Consider the following 24,010-nt stretch of genomic DNA (forward strand, 5'->3'; position numbering starts at 1 on the left):
CCATCACTTGCATAAGGAATCAAGAGCCTCTTCTCTTGTTAAATTACTTTTTTTTGTCATACAGCCTGCAGTGAACTAAAATCACAGTGAAAGTCCTGGGAAAAACATGATCTTTACAGCAGGACTTGAACCATTCTAATAATAAATGCATCTAACAAAGCTTCCCATAATAAAAGCATGGTACTTCCATTTCCAGAAATCAAGTCAATTAGAAATCCTAAGTTCTACTTAAAAACCCCAAAAGATCTAAAAGTGAAAAGATTCATCTTCTCAGTCAAATACAAGTCTTTCAGTTTCACTTGCAGAGATACTTTTCCAGTCTGTAAAACAGTAGTGCAATTCAATTATTTCTACTTCTTCTATTTTTCTTAAAGTCCAGTAGATAAAATGTCCTAGCTCTACGGAAAGATAGGAAGATGCTCCGGTAAACAAGAAACTTTGGCAAGCCCAGGAAGGCTTACTAGTCCATTAAAGCTTAGAAGTCCAAAGTGGCTTAAAAATGGTTTATGAATAAACTTTAAAAAAAAAACCCACACTAAAAAAGACAAACTAAAAAAAGAAATAAATAGGCAGAAATGAATGTAAACTGTCTGAACTTTTTAATGATTTCTCATTGACAGCTGGCACGACCTTTGACAGTACAGTCAGTTAAATATAGTTGACCTACAGAGCATTCCATTAGGGCATCCAGTCTGGAATGCTCAAATGGAATTACATTCCTAAAGATTTAAAAAATAGAGTTCTTATAACATTACTATAGGTTTCTTCTGCCCACTTCACTTACACTTCTTCTTAAAGAGGCTTTTTATTTTTGATGGCTTTTTGTTTTTTTCACCGTTTTGGTACAGGTCCTGTGGGATGCTACTTATCCTAGGGACAGAAGCAGCTTCATGGCTGGGTTTACTATCACTGCTGGCTGAAGAACACGAGGTGTGCCGAGGCTTTGGGAGTGGGATCCCAGTTGAAAGCTGGTTCATGCTGCAGGACTTCTCCAGGATTCCATTATAAACTTTGCTTGCAGGACTAAAGATCATGCTCTTTGTTTCTGCCATGCGTACACAGTCAGGAGAGCCCCTAGAAATATCTGCAGTTAGAGAAGAGGAGTCTCCTGTAGATGATTCCTCCAGTGAGAATTCTTCCGGGGATGCTTTCTGAGGAGAAAGTGTCTGATACATCTCAAGACTTGCTGGAGGAGACTGCTTCCTTCCAGTGGATGAGTTTAAGGAGTCACATTCCGAACCTGTTTCCTGTACTTCCCTGAGTCAGAGCAAAGAAAGGAGAAAATGTAATGAAACTACTATTTTTTTCATGCAGTTAAAAAGGAAATTAATTTAGAATCAATAACATTAGTCTAAAAGCACCACCCACACTTTGCCTTAGTAGTTAATTAACAAAAAAAAACATTAAACATTTTAACTTAAAACTTGCATTACATCATTTTATTATCTGAACTTAAGACAATTGATTTGTGAGATCTTGGTTTTGCGGGCAGCAGCATCTGCCCACAATCAGTCATTTGTTTCTCACTTCAGAGAACAAAAACTATCTTTCTGGCATGTGAAGTCAGAAAAGTTATGAAATGAAAGAAGGAGATTTAAGCCTATCATATACAAAAAGTTTCTTCAGGACAAGTGTCCCTACCTTTCAACAAGCTCATTTGCTCCTTCCAAAAGGAATTTAACCTTTTCCTATGAGGCCATGTAACAAGAGTAGGTACACGCTCAACATGCTGTAAGAATTGTGTTACCATCCATCTTCTCTTCGCCCAGTAGCTGACATTGCTTTTGATCCTAGTTTCAGATGTAAAAGCCAGTAACATATTGTAATGGAGAATCAGGGTTAGTTCAGTGCACCCTGGATTGTAACATTACTTAACTGTATATGACATGCTAGCTATTTACACACACATACCAGACAAGAACTCTCTCTGTTCCCTGTGGACTATATTAATTTATATTATCCTACAAATTACTTTAACTTTCAGCTTGGTTCAACCTCTAATTCTAAACTGGTAGTCTCAAATAATCCTATCAGAGTTCCAAGTCCTGTTTGCTAATCTCCGTACCATTGTTTATCAGCAGAGAAGTAAATGGCTTCCTCCTCCTCTTCAGTTCGATAAAGAGCTGGGCAGCTCGACACAGAAAGGATGTCAGGGTCAGGGGAGTGCAAAGCATGCTGAGACTGTGGAGACGATGGCACAACATTGCGTCTTGATCGACACAAGCTACTGCTTCTTGCCAGTGTGCTGGGAGGTTTTACAATGGACCCTGAGGCAAAGAAAAAGCAAACCAAAACCCTCCAAGTGACATTGATGTTAACGATACCTAATCTGAAGACTAAATAAGTTATCTGCTTCAGCCACAGTGATTCTTAAACAACTTTGACACTGCTCAGCGGTTTAAAGGGAAGAAAGACTGGCATCACCTTATACATTCTACAGTTAGATGAAGCAGCTAACCAAGATGTAACAGCAGCAGTTTTGTGCCTGACAAATATTACTCTGACCATGTGCACCAAAGCTCTGGCTCACTATGCTCTCTTGAGAGCAAAGAGAAAGATTCTACTGAAACTCCCAACCCTTTATGAACTAAAAATAACAGCATTGAAATTAGTATATTACACAATATCCTGTGTTTTACTTGTGTGGCGATTTGGAGCTTAAAATAATGTTTAAAAGTTTTGCAACATAGGTATACCTAACCAAACAACTAACTGAGATATACTACCTTAGTTGAAAGTTATGTTAGACATGGAAGACCAATTTAATTTATATAACACGATAGAATAGCTATAAAATTCAACCTCATTTTGAAGCTCAAGAATATTCCATTTGATAACACTTTCTTTTGTCAGGCTAGCTATGAATTTCAAGACAAAAATAATAATAATGTGTGGACACAGCAACATAAGAGTTGACCTGGAAAGTATCTAACAGGAAATGGCAAACTAAAATGTTCCTAATCCAATTCCTCCTTCAAAAGATGATTAGGCAGCAATACTTCTATGGAAATAAATCTATAGACCTGTTTTCAGGCTAGCTGTTATGAGCCCTCAGGATTTCTCATACCCCCCCCCCTCAAACCATCCCACAGAATGCATCACTGCTTAGGTAAGACAGACCATACCCTTACTAATGTTCAAAATGCTTACCAAACACAATGCATTAAGAAAAGCAATTATTTTTGTAGACAAGGATGTCTAGCCTGACAAAATGCATTTTACCTTCTGAAATACCAGTTTAACATCAGGTAAATTACAGTTTCTCTTCCAGGAATCTCAGAAAAGGTCAAATTGTCATTCTGCTTTTAGTGTAGGAAATCACAGCATTCAGAAAACAACAAGTAGCTGCACCTTCACCAATACTTAGGCTTTGTTTCCTGTCAGGCTGAGCAGAAAAGAAAGGTTTACAAGTGCCAACATGACAGTTGTCATGTAACTCAGACTTTTGATGAACTCCCTACTGACCTGAAAAGCAGCTCAAAAAAAAGTTTCTGTCATTTCAAAAATATTCCTAAAAAAGCACATGTGAGCTAAGAGAATAAGAACCCCTTTAGGAAATTTGTACAATGTATCCAGGTAAATCAGATGCCATCCTACTCACTGGTGTAAAACAGAACAAGATTCCACCATCAGTGAATTTTAAGAGAGGTTACAAGCATTTTGGTTCCTTGTAGGTGTATATACACAGGATTATGAAGGATTCAGCTCGACAATTTAACATCTCAAATTTTCTAGTACAAATCAAACTCAATCAAGGAATCGGCTGAATCCTAATCAGTCAATGGAAAAGTAGAAGTTTCACTATCACCGTCCTGTAATGACTTTGTTCCAGTCTCATACATTTATTTCTTTATCCCCTTTTTTCTTCAGCTCAGGGTTGATTAAACAGATCTATTACTTCACATCGTTTTAGCCTATCAACCCAACTACTGCAGCACAAAGAATCCTGTCAGGCAGAGTTCAAATTTTGTTAGTCTTAAGAGATCAAAGGATGTTGGGGCAAGGTAACAGCCCAGATAGTTCAGTTTAGGTCCAGAGACTGAAAGTCTTGCTCATAATTGACCTGTCTGCACACTGCATTTTGCCTGAGGCCTCATGAGTGAGACAAGCCGTTTTGCTTCTGTCCTTCCTCGTATGCTTTTGTCATTTTTCTCTAAAGGAGGGGAATAATTTAGCAGTTACCAAACTAACCTACAATAATTTGACTCATGAACTGGTTTCCGCAACAGATCATTTAGTGTGTTTTCCCTCTCTTTCCCCATTCCCAAGTGTTTCCAGGTTTTTTTTAACCATGTAAAAATCATAAGTGCTAGGAAATTTAGGAGAAGCTACTTCCCTCATGTGATAATTTTAACAAAATCAGGCTCTCATGCCTTACCAAAGTTCAGAAAAACACATTTAAAGTTTTTGTAATGTTACTAAGATTCAGACAACCTTCATCACTGAGTGAGACAACATCCATTAGCATATCTAAATATTTTGTCATTTTAGACCATCTGCAAAGTCAGATAGTAAATGGAGCTCTTCATTTTGAGATCAGACCACAGGTTTCTCCATACAGACTTGGAAGATTAACTCTAGGCATCCATATTTTACTGGGCCATCCAAAAAAATTTGTTGCCAAGGTTTAAATCAAAGCCTTCGCAGTGAAGATGACTAAAGAAACAGTATTCTTTAAAACTGATCAGAACTTGCAGTAAGTAGTGATGCAATGGGATTAATGAACTTTTCAATGTGGCCTGTAGAAAAAAGGTTGGTACATTCGGAAGGAAAATGTGCGCCCAAGACACACTAAATACAGCCAGCAAGGTGGTGACCATTCTTCTTATGTTGTTTTAAAATACAGCTCTAATTTCTTCTGAGAAGCCCAGTTCTGGAAGAAAAATGTACACATACGACAAAGTTTTCTTCCCTACTCATTCCTCAGCTTGATATTGCTTGTTTGAATAGCTATATGGGAGGTCATCTTTTTTATTTGCCTCTAGAGTCCAGTTAATCACAGCTTCCACAAAACGGGCTCTTGTATTGACGCAATGACTCAAGATACAAGGGTGGTCTGAATTCCCAGTGTATATCTTTTGGTCATAGTTTAACCAAAGCTGGATTTCCCTCCCTCTCTCCAGCACTTGGCCTCTGCCTCACACTCAAACAACCCGTCGTATCCTAACACAAACATTTTTCCTGAAAGCTTCCCTTGGACAACAATAGGACTTGCTCCAGCCACTACAGAACATTTGAAAAGCTATGTAGCACGCAGCCTCTCAAAGGGTGTGATCTTCCTAGTAGCTCAAGGGACCCTAGACTAACTCCAAGCCTTCCATCCAAAAAAATAAATGTGCTAACAGAAATTCGGCATTACTCATTACAAATTTTTGTCTAAGTGGCAATCCAAGCATGACAAGCAGACTTTCAAAACCTTAGCTGCATTTGACCTCCACTCCCTCACTGAAACAGAATAAAGCCTTTTTCTTCATGTTATTTTTATTGCAAAACCCAGTTTTCAGTTTATGCAAGTTGCAAAAGATGCATCTGAAATGCTAGATAGAATTTTGTTCCTTTTGACTTTGATCAATCTCATTTGATTTCAGCACTCTTCTCTCACATGACTTTAAAATCCCATGCTTTCACAACTTTTCCCCTTATTTTTACTGAGCCCCCCACTTACCATGAAACTGTGAAACTATTGGAGGAGTATCTTCATCTAAGTCATCAACTCCGCCTGCAATTGGGTAAGGAGGAATGGAGACTCGAGGCATAACCACCCAGCTATGATCAGAGTAGAGAGAGGAAGTCAAGCTTGGTAGCCCAGAATTGTGTGCTATTTGAAAACCACAAATCTTCTCAATCTGTTGCCATCGATAAAGACGCTCTCGCAAACATGTCGTCAACTCCGAGAGTGCTTTCCTGAAAAAAGCACACACTAAAATTACATACACAGTTCTTAATGATAACGCAATATACAAGTGCAGTCATTCTAGCATATCAGAACATCCATTAGGATTGTCCAAATATTCGTACTTTAATATCTATTAAATTGTTTTACTTAAAAGTGCAAAAACCACTAAGACACTGAATTCCATAACTCTCAAAAAATTCCATTGTTCCAGAAATAATCACGATAGCATATGCATCCTGATAATACTCTTACTTTGCTTCAAGGATTTTATGGTCCACTTCATCCAGGGAGGAACTGTGTGCAACATGTAATGTTCCAAACACAGTGCTTCTCTTCTTTTTTATCTTTTCTGCCTAAAAAGCAGGATAAAATGAAATGCATAAAACTAGGAGTTATGTACTTAATGCAGATGACAAGACACTATCAATATTTACAGGTAGCAAACAACAACTCAGGGGAGAAAAAATTTCCAAATGCTTATCTGAATAATTTGTTTTTACTGTTTCATGTATCTAGCAACAGATCAGAAAAGTCTTGAGGAAGCTCAAGAGTAAGAGTTAGTACCTCATCTTTGGCGATTGCTAACTGCATTTCTGCATGCTGTCTTTTGATATTGTAATATTGTACTTCAACTTCATGTGTTAACTGAAGCCACTTCTGCAAAGCTTCAGGAACAGACCAATTACTTCTCAGCTCAAACTCCTTCTCAGCCTTTTTTAAAGCCATGCGAACCTAGCAATCAAAAAGAAATAGTGTCACGAAGAGTATCATTAGAACTGACAGCAGAAGAAGGTAAAATATAAGCACTTTTATACCCCACAGCAACAAACTAAGGCTTTACAGAGCTTTGGTGTGTGCCAATTGCTGTCAGGAAGGCAGATCAGGCATTTCTGAAATATAGCATATGAATTTCCATACACGGTATCATATTCATATTTTTCCTATGATATCTAGCCCCTAAATTGAAGCTTAAATATTTCTGTAAGACAGCATTTTTATTTAGTACAGTAAGTCCAATCTATTGTATTGCTACTTAGAAGAGTGAGACAAAGCTACTATCTCTCATCCGATAACGAGATTAAAAAACAGCTTTTGTATATATTTTGTTCTATGAATCCAACAACGTTATGATAAGCTAATATGCAAAGTGTATGTCTTCTTATAGTTTCAGGATTATTTTACTAGATAATGGCATGATTGACAGACAACTATTAAGTGCTCTTAGAATTTTTCCATTTAAATCTAGCATTAGAGAAATTCTGCTTCAAACACTCCTAACGATCCAATAAAACTAGGACCAATTTGAAGTCAACACTAAAATTATAAACAGTTTGCAGATACCTGTACGAGCTCTTCCTCTGCATATTTAAGCCTGCTGAGCTCACATTCAGCTCCCTCCCTCAACTCCCTTAGGCGATGAGCTTCCCGTTTTGCATCATTGATCTCATCCATCATTTTGCGCTCCAGATTTTGCTTTTCCACAGCAACATTTCTATTTTCTTCTTGTGCCTTCTCAAGCCTTCACAATTGAACAAAAAATATCAGAAAATACACAGCATATTTGTTAAAAGTTGCAGTCCTCAGGAGATGAAAAATGTGTCCAGCAACAGGGCAAAAGGCAATGGGCACAAACCAAAACACAAGAGGTTCCGTCTGAACATCAGGAAACACTTTTTCACTGTGAGGGTGACTGAGCACTGGCACAGGTTGCCCAGGGAGGTGGTAGAGTCTCCATCCTTAGGCATATTCAGAAGCTGCCTGGACATGATCCTGGGCAACCTGTTCTAGATGATCCTGCTTGAGCAGGTGGGGCTGGACAAGATGACCTCCCGAAGTCCCTTCCAACCTCAACCATTCTGTGATAATAAAGACTGCAAGCTTCATGAATCAGCAGCAATTACATCACACAGTGTGACGTCCACATCAGATAAAATATGCAAACTTTTAGGTGAACCTTCATTAAAGGTGTAATAAGACCAAAATACAAGTCTGTATAGACAGTTGAGTTACAGGTGCACCAGAGAAGACTATCAACTCTCACACTGCTAAATAAGCAATAAAAAGTAATCAAGTCCAGGTCTGTTTCAATCTTAAGAGCTGAAAAACAGGAAAAATGTTTCCATTTCCATGTAAGTAAGTATTCCAAAGTAAACTGTAATTATATGAAAATAACACATACTTCCAAATCTGTAGGTAAAAAAAGATTGAACCTCTATTCTCTACCTTCATCCCTAAGTTCATATTGCCTACTAAAATATCCAGGAGCAATTTCTACTCAAAAAAACATCATCACTGAAATCACAATTTCCATCCAAAATGAACAAAATCCAAAGGCAGTTTAATGCAAATAATTTATGGTTGTAAAGAATCTGTATTTGTACTTAACCTCAAAAGGACCACTAAACGTAAACTTTTTTTAGTTTTTATACCTTTCCTGCAAGTCAAGAAGACTTTGCTCTGCTGTTTGGAGACTTTCTAAGTCCTTCATCATTTTTGTGATATGTTCTCTTGAGGTTCTGTTCTGTGTATATGCAAACCAGCAGCCTCCAAAACCAATAACTATAGAAACTGTTAATATAAAATCCTTCATCCAGTTGTGAGGGGGACCTGTGCAGAGAATAACGTATCATTAACTAGTTCATCAATACAGACAACAGACACAAAAGCCAACATCCATCTGTCAAGCGGGGTTGTACTAAAATTTCTACGTAATCTTACACACAGAAGTGGAACTTTGTCCTGATTGCAGCATCATGATAACCTTTTTTAATTCATTGCCCAGCTCCACATGCATGCCAAGCAATCCATCAGTACATCCACAAAATAGCTAAGCTGTCCTAACTACAATATCAAGTGTCACTGAAAGTATTTTCTGTTGAATTCTTACAAATAAAGAGATAAGAAAAAACTCCAAAAATTTACTAACGTGTGAGAGGTCCAAATAAAACAACATCCAAGGCTTTAAGCTGAAGCTTCTGTCTATGGCTCCGGTCAATTATTTTCAAGTGAGAGATCATGAAAGCATGTTCATTTACTGCTATCCTGTTAATGACAAAACAAAATGTTACCTATTCCACAAGCTATATTCAGAAACCAGTCTATGGAAAGAAATATATCAATGGCATTTCCCACAGTTATATAGCACATAGTTATGCAATTAGAGCACGAGATACAATACTGTGACAATACTGCTATAAAAAAAAAGTATACCAGCATATGGTATTTGAAGATCTTCAAATGATTTGCCTATTCTTTTCTTTCTGGAAAATCAAAATAAATCTATTTGGCATAGTTAAAGGTAATGGTATATTTGCAGACTTGTGACACCAAGTCTGAAATATATGCAATACTCAAATTTAGTAGTTATGCTCAAGAAAGGCGGTTCTGCAGATAGTTTTTTATGTATATCCATATAACAGATTGGAAGATGTTCAAAAGAAGTTAGTTACCATATAGAATTATGTGGTCATGGATAAAAGGTTCAACAGCAAGAAACAAAACTAAGATGAAAGGAATGGCAAGGAAGCATTTATGTTTTGAAATATTTTGGTAGAAAAAAAAATGCAGCCAGATCTTCAAAACTGTAAGGACACTACTCTTTTCTTGCATTTGACCATATCTTATTAGATTTTAGGTTCACATCGTTGTTCTCATGCACAGACTAAAGCAGCAACCTACAGGGAATTATCTGAAACTAATCCAGAAGAAACATTCACCTGGGAAGTGTTGTTCCATTGACATTGCTGTCTCTAAAATTCTTTTCATATTGGGGCAGTTCAACAAATTCTGACAGCCACTGAAGAGTGTCCTCTTGAGTCCAGTTATGAACTAGAAGAAAAAGTCAGTGTAATTACCTTTAATTTTTTGTAAAAATCAATAGCAAGACATAGACAAGAAGTAGAAAAGCAGGTTATAGTAAGCAAGAGGGTTTAGCCAAATAAAATTGCAGAAAAATTAGCATTAACGTTCATCAAGGTGTTTCTGGCATTTTGCCTTTTTTGTTATATGCTTCTCAGAAAGCTTAGGCAAAATATAAACTAACATGCATGCAACCAATAGAAACATTTCACTATTTAAAATTCCACAGAATAATTTAGTGTTTTGTTTTAGTTTAAATCAGGACAGCATCTTGTGACTATTATCTGCTTAAACTGATCTCAACCTCAATCTTTTTGTCCTTGTCAGCAAGTGCTGTAGCTGTTTAAGGCAATGTACCAACATCTTTCCCAGGCTGATGTCTTAAGAACTTGTTTTCACAAGAACCTTCATAGAGTCTTATGTCTACTAGCCACAAAATGGGAGCAGAGAAGACAGGAAGACAAGTGATTGAAATAAAATACTGAAAGACAGAAGAAATTTAACAGGAAAACAATTAAACCACTCTCAAATATGCCCCAAACATCTGTATTACATCCAATAATATTCCCACTAAGAAAATTATTTAAATATGTAGAGAATAATTAACAATTTACCCGTATAACAGCAACAGTCTACATAACCTTTCACAGATGCTTTAAGAAAATAAGGAATTACTATCCAGAGATTTTACAAAAAAATAAACTTAATTAAAAAAAAAAAAAATCACACTTCTGGCCCTTACAGGCCAGCTGCTAAGCTTACAGCTTCACACTGACAAAGCTGAAGGGAAATTGTTCTCTTCATTTACAAAGTCTGCAAAAGTTTGTGTGCACGTGAAAGAAAGTGACAGCCTCCTTCTGGACAGGCATATCTTTGCATGAACAAATATTTTTTTTTTAAACGTTCTCTCTAAAAGTGTTTGCATGTGACAATGCCAAGCAGAGATTTCTTTTGTGTCATTGTGATAAGGTTTCTCAGTGGTGAATTTTGATAAAGATCCTTTAGAAAGAACTGCTGAAAGCTTGAATTTTCTGCTGCAGGCAATAGAAATTTTTGTGAGTTCAAATTCATATTTCAGTTTGCACCAAAACTGAAGGACTTTCTAGGTCTCTTCTCCACACTCAGCGTAGCTGAAAAATAAGCTTAAACAATTCATATTTTCATCATTCCAGATAACCAGAGACAGGTTATACTTCATAGACCCCCTTATAGCTTTAAAAAATAAACTCGCAGTACAAACCACCTGTATTCTATCCATATGAATGGCTACACCTCCTTCCCAGCATGCTGCCCCATTTCTTTCTCAGCTTTTGAGCCACAAACTGTTTTCCAGGTATTGATCTGGCACCAAACTCAGGTTTGTCATATCACTGTAATCTTTTATGCAAAATGTCTCAGCTCTATTTGTAAACAGATCATTTTCATGTTGCAAAGATTCTTACCTGTTTTGTGAATAGTAAGTGATCAGATTTACAAGTCATTCTAAGTCTCAAAAGGGTGGTAAGATCATCCAGAAAAAAAGCACCTCAACTGCATTCCAGAAACATGTTCATAAACTGATCCAAAGCAAACACATTGTTTTGATGTGACACAGGAAAAAAATCACCTAAAATAGCTACTACACAGCACAGACTTTACCACTGACGGTACAGAACATGCAATTTCAGAAGCCACACAATTCAATGACTTTATCAAAAGGAGGGGCGGGGGGAGGCACAAGTTCTACTGCCTAAAATATTTTTTAGTCACTCTGCTACAATTTCTTTAAATCTCTACCTTTTTATAAGTTGGTAGTAATTTTAAACATATTAGAATGTAAGAAATTAGGTACATATTGAAGTTGTTTACAGTAGAGTCAATCACATCTGTTCTACTGCTTAGACTGGTGTGATGTTTCTTTCACAGAGCATCAAGGAAATTTCCCCAAACAGTTACATTTAGAAAACTCACTTTACTATTCATTATCTATCACTGTACCAGATACCTCCATTAGTACATAAACTGCAAAGAGAAGCAACCAAAGTATATCCCAAATTATCAGAATTTGTACTTTCTATATTCTTCTTACACTGATACATGCTTACATAACAGTTAATATCAATTTTTTTGTGTGTATGTTGTGTCTTTTTAAATGATCACTCCGTATTTAAGCTAAGCATAATTGATACACACACTTAACTCTTATTCTGGGATTTCACAGTCTGAATCTCTGCCCATGCACATATTTCACAAGAAATTTAGATTTATTGTGTAAACTAATATTGTAGTACAGAATTCCAGTGTCAGTGTCCACAAACCCCATACTTTTCCAGGTCAAACTGGATGTTGAACTACTTTGTCCTCCCTTTTCTACAGTACCACATTGGAGTCCTGGGAGCTTGATTTATATCAGTGAAAATATTCAGACTGTTTCTTTTTGTTGGTATCTTCTATATGCTATACATTGGTAAGAAGTATTGCTTGACTTGTCTCCAGTAAGACCTTATGACAAACATATATGTTTGTTCTACAGTAGCATACGGTACTGAGAAGCAAACTGGCCTCTTCAGCAGAAGCAGTTACAGCCTACCGAAACATGACTCAAGTGATCTACACCAGGTGTACTGAAAGTCAAGCAGGCCAGCTCAAATCCATCTCCATCAGCATTGCCAATTAGAATATGACAGCTCCTACCAATTAGCTGAGGTTGTAACTTCTCCTAATTTTCAACACCCAAAAAGTGCTTCAGACAGTGGAGTAGCAACTGACAATTACTTTAAGTTAAATGCATATAGCATTAAAGAGTAATCATAATATCCTTCCCTCTCACACCTATTTTCACAAATAGGTATCTTGAGAGAGAAGATGTCAGCAACACGCCTTGGGCAGGCGGGTGCAGGAGCCACAGTGTTTACACCCCAGTGCAGCACTCCATCTCTAGACTTGCATCAGCTGTTCTATTTCAGATCACAAGTTTGGTTTCTTTACCCCGCCCCCTCCCCACTTTTTTTTTTTTTTTTAACTTCTATAACAACCATGCCTGAAGGTGAAGTCAGCAAAAGTAGCTTCAAACTGGCCCTATATGAAAGTTGCTCCTCACTAACCCACATTAACGGCTGATTAGAAGACCAGCCTATATCACTTTTTCATGTTAAATTTATCATGTAGCACAGTGATTCAGGGCAGGGAGACATGTAGTAAAACAATGTAACAGTGTCAGCTTCAGTAGTTCTATGGGCCTCCTACTCCCTTCAGAAATCAGATTACATTCACTAAGAGTATTTCATAGCAAGAAGTGAACGACAGCCATATATTGGGCTTAATGTTGAGAACAGGCTGACCAGGCAATATAGAAAAACACAAGATTGTTCTCCATCAAGCACACACAGGGATTCAAAAGTTAGTTTTGTTTTAGTAGGACCTTCAGCAGCAACATCAGCATGAAATACACTGCCACGAGGTAGGTTTTTAAATAGCACAGAAAAGCAAAGGAGAGGTGTGACCTTGACTATCTTTTCAAGAGTTTAACGTTACAACTCTTGTTTCTTCTCACACAGAAGGGTCAGTCTGCAGCACTGTCCTCCTCCTGCCTGGAACAGCACACAGCATTACGTAACTCATCCTTAGCCAAGCCCTGCTTGCATGCGTTTCCCATCTCCAGATATTTAAAACCTGAGACAGCAAACAATTAAGAAAGTGCAAGGCAACCATAACATCTTTGTAGTTTGCAGTTTAGCCCCAGTTGCTGCAAGAACACTTTGCAACATTACCTCAGAATACAGCAGGTGATTGCACATACAAAGACATTTTTAATCTGTTTTACCCCTAACAAGAAAGGTACCAGACTTTACGTCACCTTCTACCTTCCACAGAGAAGGAAAAAGAGTTCAAGAAAAAAAGAATACCCACACAAGGCATGGAAGAGGCTTTTTGTATTATGGGGCAGTCTACAGGGCATACTATGTATTAAAGGTCAAATATAACAGTAAAGAAAAACTATTTTTTTAAAGTCAGTTTGTAAAACCTAGTTTTTGGTAGGACTCAGTAGTCTGACAATCGTATACCATTCACTAACTCCAGGTTTGCCCCTAACTCCAGGTTTGCCCATTACAGTTTTACTTTTGTACAAAAGTCCCAAGGGACAATGCTACATCACCAAGAATGCACCTCTCTACCTATTCACCAAGAGAGGTCTGAGAACTCCCCAGCTGAAGAACCCTGTGCTGATTTTACAGACTCCCTTACTATTGAGACTAAATACCTACACAGGTCTCTTCAGACGGTGAATTCATATGATGTTAGCCCATTAAAGGGCCGGGGCGGGGGGGCGGGGAACACCACACTGAGAAGGCAGACACCCTTGAGACAGAACTTTCAAAGCTAATAGTACAAAGCCTGGTATTCAGACATCAAAACAAACGCTCATCTGTCCCCTTTGCTGCACTCACAACTACCACCTCTTCAAAGGCCTTGTAAGAAGAATACTGAAGATGCCCCTTTGATTTTAACCCAACAACTACTAAGCTTGATACTTTAGAACAGCTGAAAGGCTCTGTATACGCACAAATACTGCTTAGTTAGAAAGAAAAGGAGATAGTCAAAGCAAATACCATACAACAAGCATGCTCTGGCATTCACATTTCAAGTACACACACAATAACAGAAGTCAGAGGACTTTCAGAAAGCAAAGATTTCTGTGCTTTAAACAGCTATGCTAGTTCCTAGTTGTTCCTCTCAAAGGAGCTCTCTGTAGAATTAGATTATGATAATAACAATTTTAAATGGTCAAAAAAGCATAAGTAACATCAACTAAACTAAACTAAGTGACAGTCTTGTTTTGTACTAAAGGACTCAGTGAAACTGTGTGGCAACACAGCAACAACAGGCTAGATGTTGATTTAAGCTATGATACAATTCCTTCCGTGCAAGTAAAACCTGTATCAGCCTTGAAATTCTTTTAATTTGCACCAGTACATACTATGCCTTAAGGATTCTGCACCAGGTGGGGATACCAAAAGCCTGCCCAGTGCCAGAAATATTAAAAAGCAATATTCTGAACCTGCTTTTTTATTTTATTAGGCAATTTCTAAACCTTTGAATGGAGCCAGTCCTTAGGGTTCCATTCACTGTATAAGATCCTTCCCAAGCAATTACTTAAAACTAACTTGTTTTTCTTAATCCTAAAAGGAGACACCAAAGAGCAATAGCGCACTTACTATACAATAAACCTATACCGTAAACCATGCTTTCACTTTCTTCCATTAAATCTTATTTGTCTCGCATCACCAGTATCTTAAACAGAAAGCAACTTTAAGCTATTTGACAAATATCCATATAAAGCAAGCTTTATGGGAAGGAATGGGCAATTCTACCCAGCATAAACTAAGCAGCAATAGATCCAGAAGACATTTCGGTGTAAGTGCTAATGGGCACTGTCAAGGGCACTACTTAGAGCTTGTAATTCTCACACAGATACCTCAACAGACTACTTAACCAAGTTTCAAATTACTGATACGGTCGTTTACACTACCTTCCACCCTCTTGTTTAATGCTGTCAAATTGCATTAAACTGGCACTATAAATTAGCAGCACATAAGAAACAAATAAATCAAGAGTCCTAAAATATCGAGAACGGAAAAACAGTCTTTTCCATGTTACTTAATGTTAACTGAAAGTAGTTTATTTTTTGAAGGGCTTCATGCTTTCTAACAGTCACTAGACCACTGTTAACACTGCTTGGAAGTCTCATTCTAAGGGCCTCCCTGTGGTACAACTTTAGTTTCTTCAACGGGATACACAGTAAAGCCATTAAAAGCAGAAACAATAAGGCCAGACATTCCCCTCAAAATCTTGAGTCTTACACTGCTCACTACATTCAAGAAACCTGGAACAAAGATATACACACTAGACAAATTAGATACTTCTGATATCACTATAGCCTAAATTTTTGAAGTTACTCATAAGTCAGACGAACAATTGTAGGGAGATAATTTTCTCTGATAATTTCATAGAATAGTTTGGGTTGTAAGGGACCTTGAAGATCATCCAGTTCCCATCCCCCTGGCTCAAAGCCCCATCCAACCTGGCCTTGAACACTTCCAGGAAGGGGACATCCACAACTTCTCTGGGCAACCAGTTCCAGTGTTTCACCACCCTCACAGTGAAGAATTTCTTCCTTGTATCTAATCTACAACTGCCCTCTTTCAGTTTAAAACCATTACACCTTGTCTTATTGATACAGGACCTGCTAAAAAGCCTGTCCCCATCTTTCTTAGAAGCCCACTTTCAGTACTGGAAGGCTGAAAGAAGGTCTCCCCAGAGCCTTCTCTTGTCCAGGCTGAACCCCAACTCTCTCAGCCTGTCCTCACAGGAGAGCTGTCCCATCCCTCTGATCATTTTTGTGGCCCTCTTCTGGACCTGCTCCAACAGCTCCATGTCCTTCCTGTGCTGAGGACGCAGGACTCCAACTGGGGTCTCACGAGAGCGGAGCAGAGGGGCAGAATCAATCACCTCCCTCGACCTGCTGGCCACACTGCTTTGGATAAGGCCTCAGATACAGTTGTCTTTCTGGGCTGTAGGCACACATTGCCGGCTCATGTCTGGCTTTTCATTCAACAGTACCCCCAAGTCCTTTTCAGCAGAGCTGCTCTCAATCCATTCTCCACCCAGCCTGTGTTCGTGCCTGGGATTGCCCTGACCCATGTGCAGGACCTTGCACTTGGCCTTTTTGAACTTCATGAGGTTTGCACAGGCCCACCTCTCAAGCCTGTCAAGGTCCCTCTGGATGGTATCCCTTGCGTCCAGCATGTCAACCACACCACACAGCTTGATGTCCTTGGCAGACTTGCTGACGGTGCACTCAACCCCACTGTCTGTGTCACTGACAAAGTTGGTATTGGGACCGGTGCTGTCTAACGATCCTCGAGGAATGCCACTCGTCACTGGTCTCCACTTGGACATCAAGCTGTTGACCACAATTCTGAGTGCGACCGTCCAGCCAATTCCTTAGCCACCGAGTGGTCATCTGTTACACCCACATCTCTCCAATTTAGAGATGACGATGTCGTGGTGGATAGTGTCAAATGCTTTGCACAAGTCCAGGCAGATGACCAGGTAATTTAGTTGCAATTACTTTCACTGAATGAGATCTTTAGTGAATAAGTATTTACAGAATATTTGAAGAGATGAGGCTAAAAATCACTGATTAAAACATAAATATTTACTACACAGCAAACACAACCAATGTATTACCTCAGACTGCACTTAAATCACTTCCTATATTAGCAGAATAAACCAATGGCATGTTCCTAGTTTCATTCCTCTTTTATTCATACCTTTAGCTGTTTGACTAACACCAGCTTTTAAATCTCTACATGCTCACCATTAGCACACCACTTTCTGAATGGTGTGGGGAAAAAGTTACCTATGTTTCTCTTAACAACTGTAACATTCCAGACCACTGGAAATTTCATTTTTAATCACTACATCCTGGAACATATTTGGCAACAAACACTGTACTGCTCATTAAGTACTGCCTTTTGATATTTGAAATAGTTAGCTCAACTTAATTATTTTACTCAAATCAAAGTGGGGAAGGGATGGTGGTGTTGAGTTGTCAGTCCATTTTCCTGTATCCCAAGTTTAAAAAGATTTCCCAAAATGCTTTGGACTAAAAATTCTAGCTCTCTAGCCCAAAGAAAATTTACATCAAAGTGGAAGCACATTGGACTTTCCACTTACTACAACTTATAATAAATATGTTTTAAAATAGCTTGACGGCAACCTTTAGGGCTTACTAATTTAAAAACATGCTTATCTGGAATTCAGTGTTTGCAACAGTCACCTTCATATATTACAGCCTCACATGGATGAGTGTGTAAGCTAGCCTATTTTGCTTACAATACACCCAGCACATCAAGAGGAAATTAATGCTAGCTGGAGTGAATGAGTTTTTAGTCAGGTTTACATACACCTATGAATAACAGTACGAAAACAGATTCATGAAGACACTTTAAGAGGTCATTCATTTACTACTCTAAACTGTTTAGTGGAAAAGTTGTTGTATTATGTCTATTTCAATAACCACCATTATTCTTGTTTACCTACCTTCAGATGTTTTCCAGCGTTTCCACAGATCCTCGATGGTGATATGTTTGTCTTCTCTGTGCAGGTGACTATGTTTATTAGAGGCATCCTTGTACTGCATATCTTCCCTTAGAAACTGAAGAAAAGGGAAAACACCATCTTTACTATCTCTTCCCCATGCAAGTAGCACACAATTCATGTAAGTTGACTATATCAAAGACTCAGAAAGCAAGTTAAACACTCTTACAGGATTTGATTTTCACAATGATTAAATCCTAGATAAACTGAAGGTGCAGTTGCCAGTATACTAGGTTTAACAACATTACTAGTACGCCTTAGATTTACAGTGATTACAAGAATGCATCACACAAGCCATACTGCGTACTTCTCTATTCTGAAGACATTTAACTAACTTCACCTACTTGAAGATAAGATCATGGAACTTTTGAAAACATGCCAGTCCTTTATGGATGAGTAATACCTGAATCCTGCTGCACCCATTAAATGCAACTGCTTGAGGGATGAGAGAAAGGTGTTGACAAAGTATTACTAAAGTCTTTTGATTAGACAACAAAAATTTGACTTCTATTTCATCAAATTAAAAAACAGAAGTCATCTTAGGGCAAATTTTCTTCTCGCTAATCATTCCTCAGTGGTTACACGTCAAGCACAGAAGTATTACACAAAGCTGTTTCATTCTCAGTAATTAATAGGAAGCCTATATCAAAATACCACACTTTGCCTTTTAGAAACATGATAAAAAGGAAGCTCCTGCAATCACATCATATATAGCTGTGTTGTATCAGTATTTCATAAGTCACTACAAACAGATTCTCCAAATACAGACAAGCAAAAAAGAGTGGGACTGTAAAACCCACTTTGTTTTTATTTCACACAGGCCTAGAAAAGTTGAAATACTGGTTAGCAAACCACCTCCCATTAATAGTGGAATCCTTCAACAGATATCAGTTTCTTAAAACACAGCATAGGCAGTCTCTGTGGGTGGAAACCTTAGTATTAGTACCCGAAAAACTAACATGAGAGCTCAGTAATCTTCCACAGTAGATTGTTTGCCTTCTTCAGTTCCTGAAGGATAAAGCTGCTCAAACAAGAACAGCTACAGATAGTCATGACAGCTAACTCAAAAAAAACAGCTTTTTATGTGGCTGGTCATATGTCATCACCACTTCAAGCAGAGGTGAGGAAGGTGGCCAAGCTAGTGATGCACTGCAGAACATCCCACCTCTTAAAATTTAGCCCTAGTAATAATTTATCTGCAGAGCTTCCCACATAGGGCCCATTTCTAACAAATCTAGAGATTACATCATTCAAGAAACTGTAGGAGAGACTGAAAAGTAGTTAATGTTAAACCACAGTATTAACTCTTAAAAAGAAACAGTGTATGATAGCAGAAATATGCCAGAAAAAGCTAACACATCAGATTCCCCATATTAAAAACTTAATTCTTACTAGGAAGTAAGGGAATCTAAAAGTACGGGAAGGGATTCAAGTTCCTCCTCTAACTGCTAGACTTGGGATAAAGTACTAGTTGCCTTCCGTAATCTAATGATAAAGCCATACATGTCTTTTGGTTCCACAACAGATTGGATGCAAACCCTTTCTCATTCATCTACCGCTTCAAAACTGTTTTGATTGTCAGACATTAACTTTCTAAAGCCTTTCAATTCCTAAAATAGTTCCATTTAGCCCATACAAAATGTATGAGCATTTAACTCTCTTCCCTATGTATATGAGAAAGGCATAAATACATATATATATGCACATGTATATACATGAGAAATATAGGATAAATTTATGAAATATGAGAACAATTGAAAATAGCAGCCTGTTGGGGCAGAGAATTACAGAACTTCTGAAACACCATGGACCAGCAATTGTAAAAAGGTACAATAAGCACAGAAAAGAACTGATTGCTGTAACTATATGCAAATATAAAAGTATCTGTAAAAACCTCTGTTGCATATTCCATAGTCCAATTGTGAACTCTGAGTACTTCCCAAATTGGCACAGCTGCCATGAAGCTGGCAATTTCCACAGCTAACGTGAGACACACAATCAAAGGTGGATTAACTTATTCATTCCCACTCCATGTTTATTAAAGGGCAAACTGAAGAAAAGGAACCAAACAATCAGAACATTAAAAAAAATCTTATCCACTAATGTCTCTAAACCTTTCCAGATTAAAGCACAGTCTCAGAGCTGGAGCAGCAGGAAACAACTGATGTTTGCCCAACTCACCTTTTCCCTTCAGACTGCAAGTACCTGCTATCAACTCCCATCCCCAGCCTGTCTATTAGAAACTTGTGAAAAATGTACTAAAAAGATAGCAAATAATATATTATAGGTTCCTCCCTGTAAAGACTATCTCCCTTCATATGGTGGTTAAGGTACATGTTAACGCTCACTCTGTAGCTTACTAGCGACTGGTGATGCACTGCCCTTGGAAACTCCAGATCTCGGGTGTGGACATTTGTTTTAAAAACAAACGTCGTACACAGATCAAGCTTCTGAAGAGGAACAGAATGATATATATGTTGTATGTAAAAGTTTCAGCATATTTTGCATCTCCTCAGCTAAAACACATACCTCAGATCAGTTTTGTTCATAAGAAATAAACTTGCTTCTACCTTTACTGCTAGTTGTCTGAAGGTTGTAAAAAACTTTAGGATGAGAAAGTTTGAACGGTTACAGGTGCTGTTAGAGAAAATCTGAATTGCTGTTAAACAATTCTAGATACAGGGTTAGGAATAAAGAAGGGAAGGAAAATGCCAAATGATAAATGGGAAAGCTTCAAGGTGCTACATCTCACCCCAAAACACTATAAGGTACTGTAAGAAAGTGTTCAGATTTTAAAAACGGGATGGACATAGGTTACCTTGGCACCCAGATAAGGAAGGCAGACAATTTATGGAAAACTTGCAGCATTTCATGTCGTTCTGCTACAGAGCCCACAGAGGGAGCAAGAGTTAACGTATGAATTCATGTCCACACACTGTGGAACACAACCGGCTACACTAACAAGTCGAGGGGAAAAAAAGAAAAGCCCGATTTCAAATTTCATCACAAATACAGAAAATAAATCCAAGTCCGAAGCACAAGATTTCCCAGGAGAAGAGGACAACAGTGGAAAAGATCTGGTTTACACTGAGAGACTGTTTAGAATATTTGTCGAAGTCTCTCTTTTAAAAGGGACTGTCAACACACAAACTTGTAAACAGTTTGTTTATAGTAATCAGTACGCAGTTACTCCTCAGGTGGAGAGATTATGCATTGATGAGAATTTCTTCAAGAAAATAAAAGAGCCTCTCTTCTGTTCAGTCCTCCCCATATTGCTCCCAGATCCTGTGAGAATAACCACAATGACTTCCTCACCAAGGTTCTCTAACATCAGATGGTCACAACAGTAAAGTTGCAGTGTGCATAGCTAGAAAGAAGCCGTCACATTTCAAAGAATGAATGCATTTACTAATGAAAAGATACATGACATCAAGCAGCTTTCTTTTATTTAAAAGATCTTTGTTTCAAAACTAGCCTAATATGGAATTTCTCCTTTAAGAAAAGTAATTGTGTCCTAAATTGATGAAAGCCATCAAAACAGAACAACTCTGGTAAAAAGAGAGGATTTTTCTGTTCCTTGTCATGGCAGCTAATCTCTGTTCCGTTGCCCTGGTCATTAAGTACACAAAGAAAAGGTTAGAAAAATAACTCTAAACAGGGAGGTTAAAAGAATAAGCTCTAACCAAAAACATCTAAGGATTATCTTAGCCAATATAATTACTCAAGAGGGAGAAGGCTTTTTAAGACTATCAGGCTGAAACCAAGAAAGCAGCAGATAAGTTACCTAAAAACTCTGTGTGAAACAAAAAAGTCATTTATCAAAGTAGTTACTTCAAAAACAAGTAGAGAGTAAAAAAACACCACACCTAGACTCAAAACTGGAGTTTTGATGCCAAAAGTACCATAACAACTGTGCCTCTACAGAGATTCACACCCCAAAGCCAAAGGTTCAGGAGTGTAATAGGTGGAGAGGAGATTTTCTCCTCCCTGGAGGGGACAGGACTTGTGGAGCCCTGGAAAAGTGTTACACAAGGTCAGGTACGCCACAACCTTCCTTCCTCTTCAGAAAGCCTTTAGTACTGTAACATTCACCAAAATCCAGTCAACTCAACCAAAAACTAACCTGAAGAAAGAACAACCAAACAAATCCAACCCTTGCAAAGAGGAAAAAAGACACACCTGTTTGACATAGAGTGAGCACTTACAAAGTAAAGCCACAGGCAACAATACAAAAAGTTAAATATGTGAAAATATCAAAATTGCAAGAGATGCTTGCTCCTTGAAGAACAAATGAACAATTGCATACTTCTGCAAACACCAGTGGAAAAGTAAAATTAACCACACTCACTAACTGCAAAAGGAAGTACTCATATTCTATGTTTATATTTTGTTCTGGGTGAAGGCTCAAGTTTATGATTTTCAGTTTCACCAACTTAAAATAGACTCTGTAACTGACAAGTTTACTTTAAAAGCAATTAGTAACATCTCCTTAGTAACATCTCCTGGCTGAGTACTACTGTCCTCCTTGGGCACATATTCCTTAAACAGTGTTATTTCCTTCAGTTTTGTTCCTTCCTAAGGAAAACTGAAGTTGTAACTTTTGCAGTTTTTCTATAATCCTACCTTCAGATGCAGCCAGTCACTATTAGGCAGCCTTTTAATACATTCCCTCCCATCTACTGCTACCAGACTCGTTGCATCTATTGCAATGTCACACTTACCGACTGAGTTCTGATGGCAAACGTGCTTTTAAAAGGCAACATACTATGTTTCAAGTATGACAGTGTTCACAACTGCCCACCCTATAGACGTGGCTTCTAAAGATGTTTGTACACAGTACAGTAAAATAAGAAAACTTATTTAAGCATAATAAAAACATTGCTAGATAAATGCAGGACATAGTTACCAAGTGTATCTTAAGTCATCTACAAATTGTACTGAAAAGATTATTGCAGCTCAAAACAAAATTGTAGCTATTCTACAGCAAAGTAAACCCTGCAATCTCTTCAAAGCCAAGTTAGAATTTTCAAGGGGGCATTTCATTGTAGCAGGACTGAATGCCTGCAGTGCTACACAAACAGGTGCAGACAGCTAGATATTAGCTTAAGTACCACCAAGGAGGCAAGGCATGAGGTAGGTCTGATCCAAATCACGTTGGAACAGGTTTCTATGCAACCATAGCCATGCTAACACATGCTGCCTCTCTACAGGACTTCTTTGTACAGGCACAGCCGCAGACAAACATGGTCGTAACACTTTCAGACAAGACCTGGCTCCTACCTATCCTGCTCTGAAAAAAAAAGACTGTGTAGACATGCTCAGAGTTGCTTACAAAACTTCAGGAGGCTAAAAGACACTCTGCCTGGGAACAAATACATTAGCAGTTGAATGATAAAATTCAATGCAAAAAAAGAGCTCTACTAACAGATCTACAAAAACCTAAGGGAATCAAAGTAGCCCAATAGCTTTGGGGCAAAAGGTTTGCTACACTGGTTAGGAAGCTCAAAACACTCGTTTGAAAGATCAGTGCTCATAACAATGTTCTTGCACAGTGAGATTTACGTAGAACACACTCAGCAGCCACTCCAGTATTATGCAAAACAGTTAGAATGTTTTTAGTCTCCCAACCACTGCAGCAGGTATTTCTCTACCATGCAGAATTTTGCCTCACCAACTGACAGTCAAGTATAAAATAGTTTACACAAATATGAACACCAGTTCAATGACCTTTATTATGTAAATGATAAGGATGATACCAAAATATTATGGGAACTTTAAAGTACACTGAACATCTTGCTGAGTGTGTATCTGCAGACTGCAAAATGAAGCAAGAGCTCAGTCTATAGCAGAACCTCTCCCAAATGCAATTATAACATCTGGGGTAGGCACCTGAAGTTTAACGATGTCCCAAGATGCACTAAACAAAGAGAGATCAAGCTTTTGAACAATGTCATCCATTATTTTTTCGACATCTGTTCCATACAGAGCTGCACTTCTCTGCCTGCCCCCAATCTCCTCCTAAATCTTTACTCCCTCCAAGACATAACAGTCAAAAAGAGGAGAAATTCTGTACATAAATTTGCTTTTGTTCAAGAATGCAGAAGGACTATTCAC

The 24,010-nt window shown here is 38.1% G+C and overlaps 1 protein-coding gene across 1 annotated transcript in view; it reads right to left on the reverse strand.

The window, feature by feature from the left end:
* Positions 1-536: 536 nt before the first annotated feature.
* Positions 537-24,010, reverse strand: part of STIM2 (stromal interaction molecule 2) — a 28,724-nt gene continuing 5,250 nt past the window's right edge. Inside the window, exons 2-11 of the mRNA XM_010290307.1 lie at positions 17,840-17,954; positions 9,613-9,724; positions 8,823-8,938; positions 8,326-8,503; positions 7,238-7,415; positions 6,461-6,628; positions 6,149-6,249; positions 5,666-5,904; positions 2,066-2,267; positions 537-1,257 (exon numbers count right to left, since the gene is read on the reverse strand). Coding sequence (XP_010288609.1) covers positions 777-1,257; positions 2,066-2,267; positions 5,666-5,904; positions 6,149-6,249; positions 6,461-6,628; positions 7,238-7,415; positions 8,326-8,503; positions 8,823-8,938; positions 9,613-9,724; positions 17,840-17,954 — 1,890 coding nt within the window. The 3' untranslated portion in view covers positions 537-776. The remainder of the gene's footprint in view (positions 1,258-2,065; positions 2,268-5,665; positions 5,905-6,148; positions 6,250-6,460; positions 6,629-7,237; positions 7,416-8,325; positions 8,504-8,822; positions 8,939-9,612; positions 9,725-17,839; positions 17,955-24,010) is intronic.

The sequence above is a fragment of the Phaethon lepturus genome, unplaced genomic scaffold (assembly GCF_000687285.1).
Source record: "Phaethon lepturus isolate BGI_N335 unplaced genomic scaffold, ASM68728v1 scaffold3907, whole genome shotgun sequence".
Classification (NCBI taxonomy): Eukaryota; Metazoa; Chordata; class Aves; order Phaethontiformes; family Phaethontidae; genus Phaethon; species Phaethon lepturus.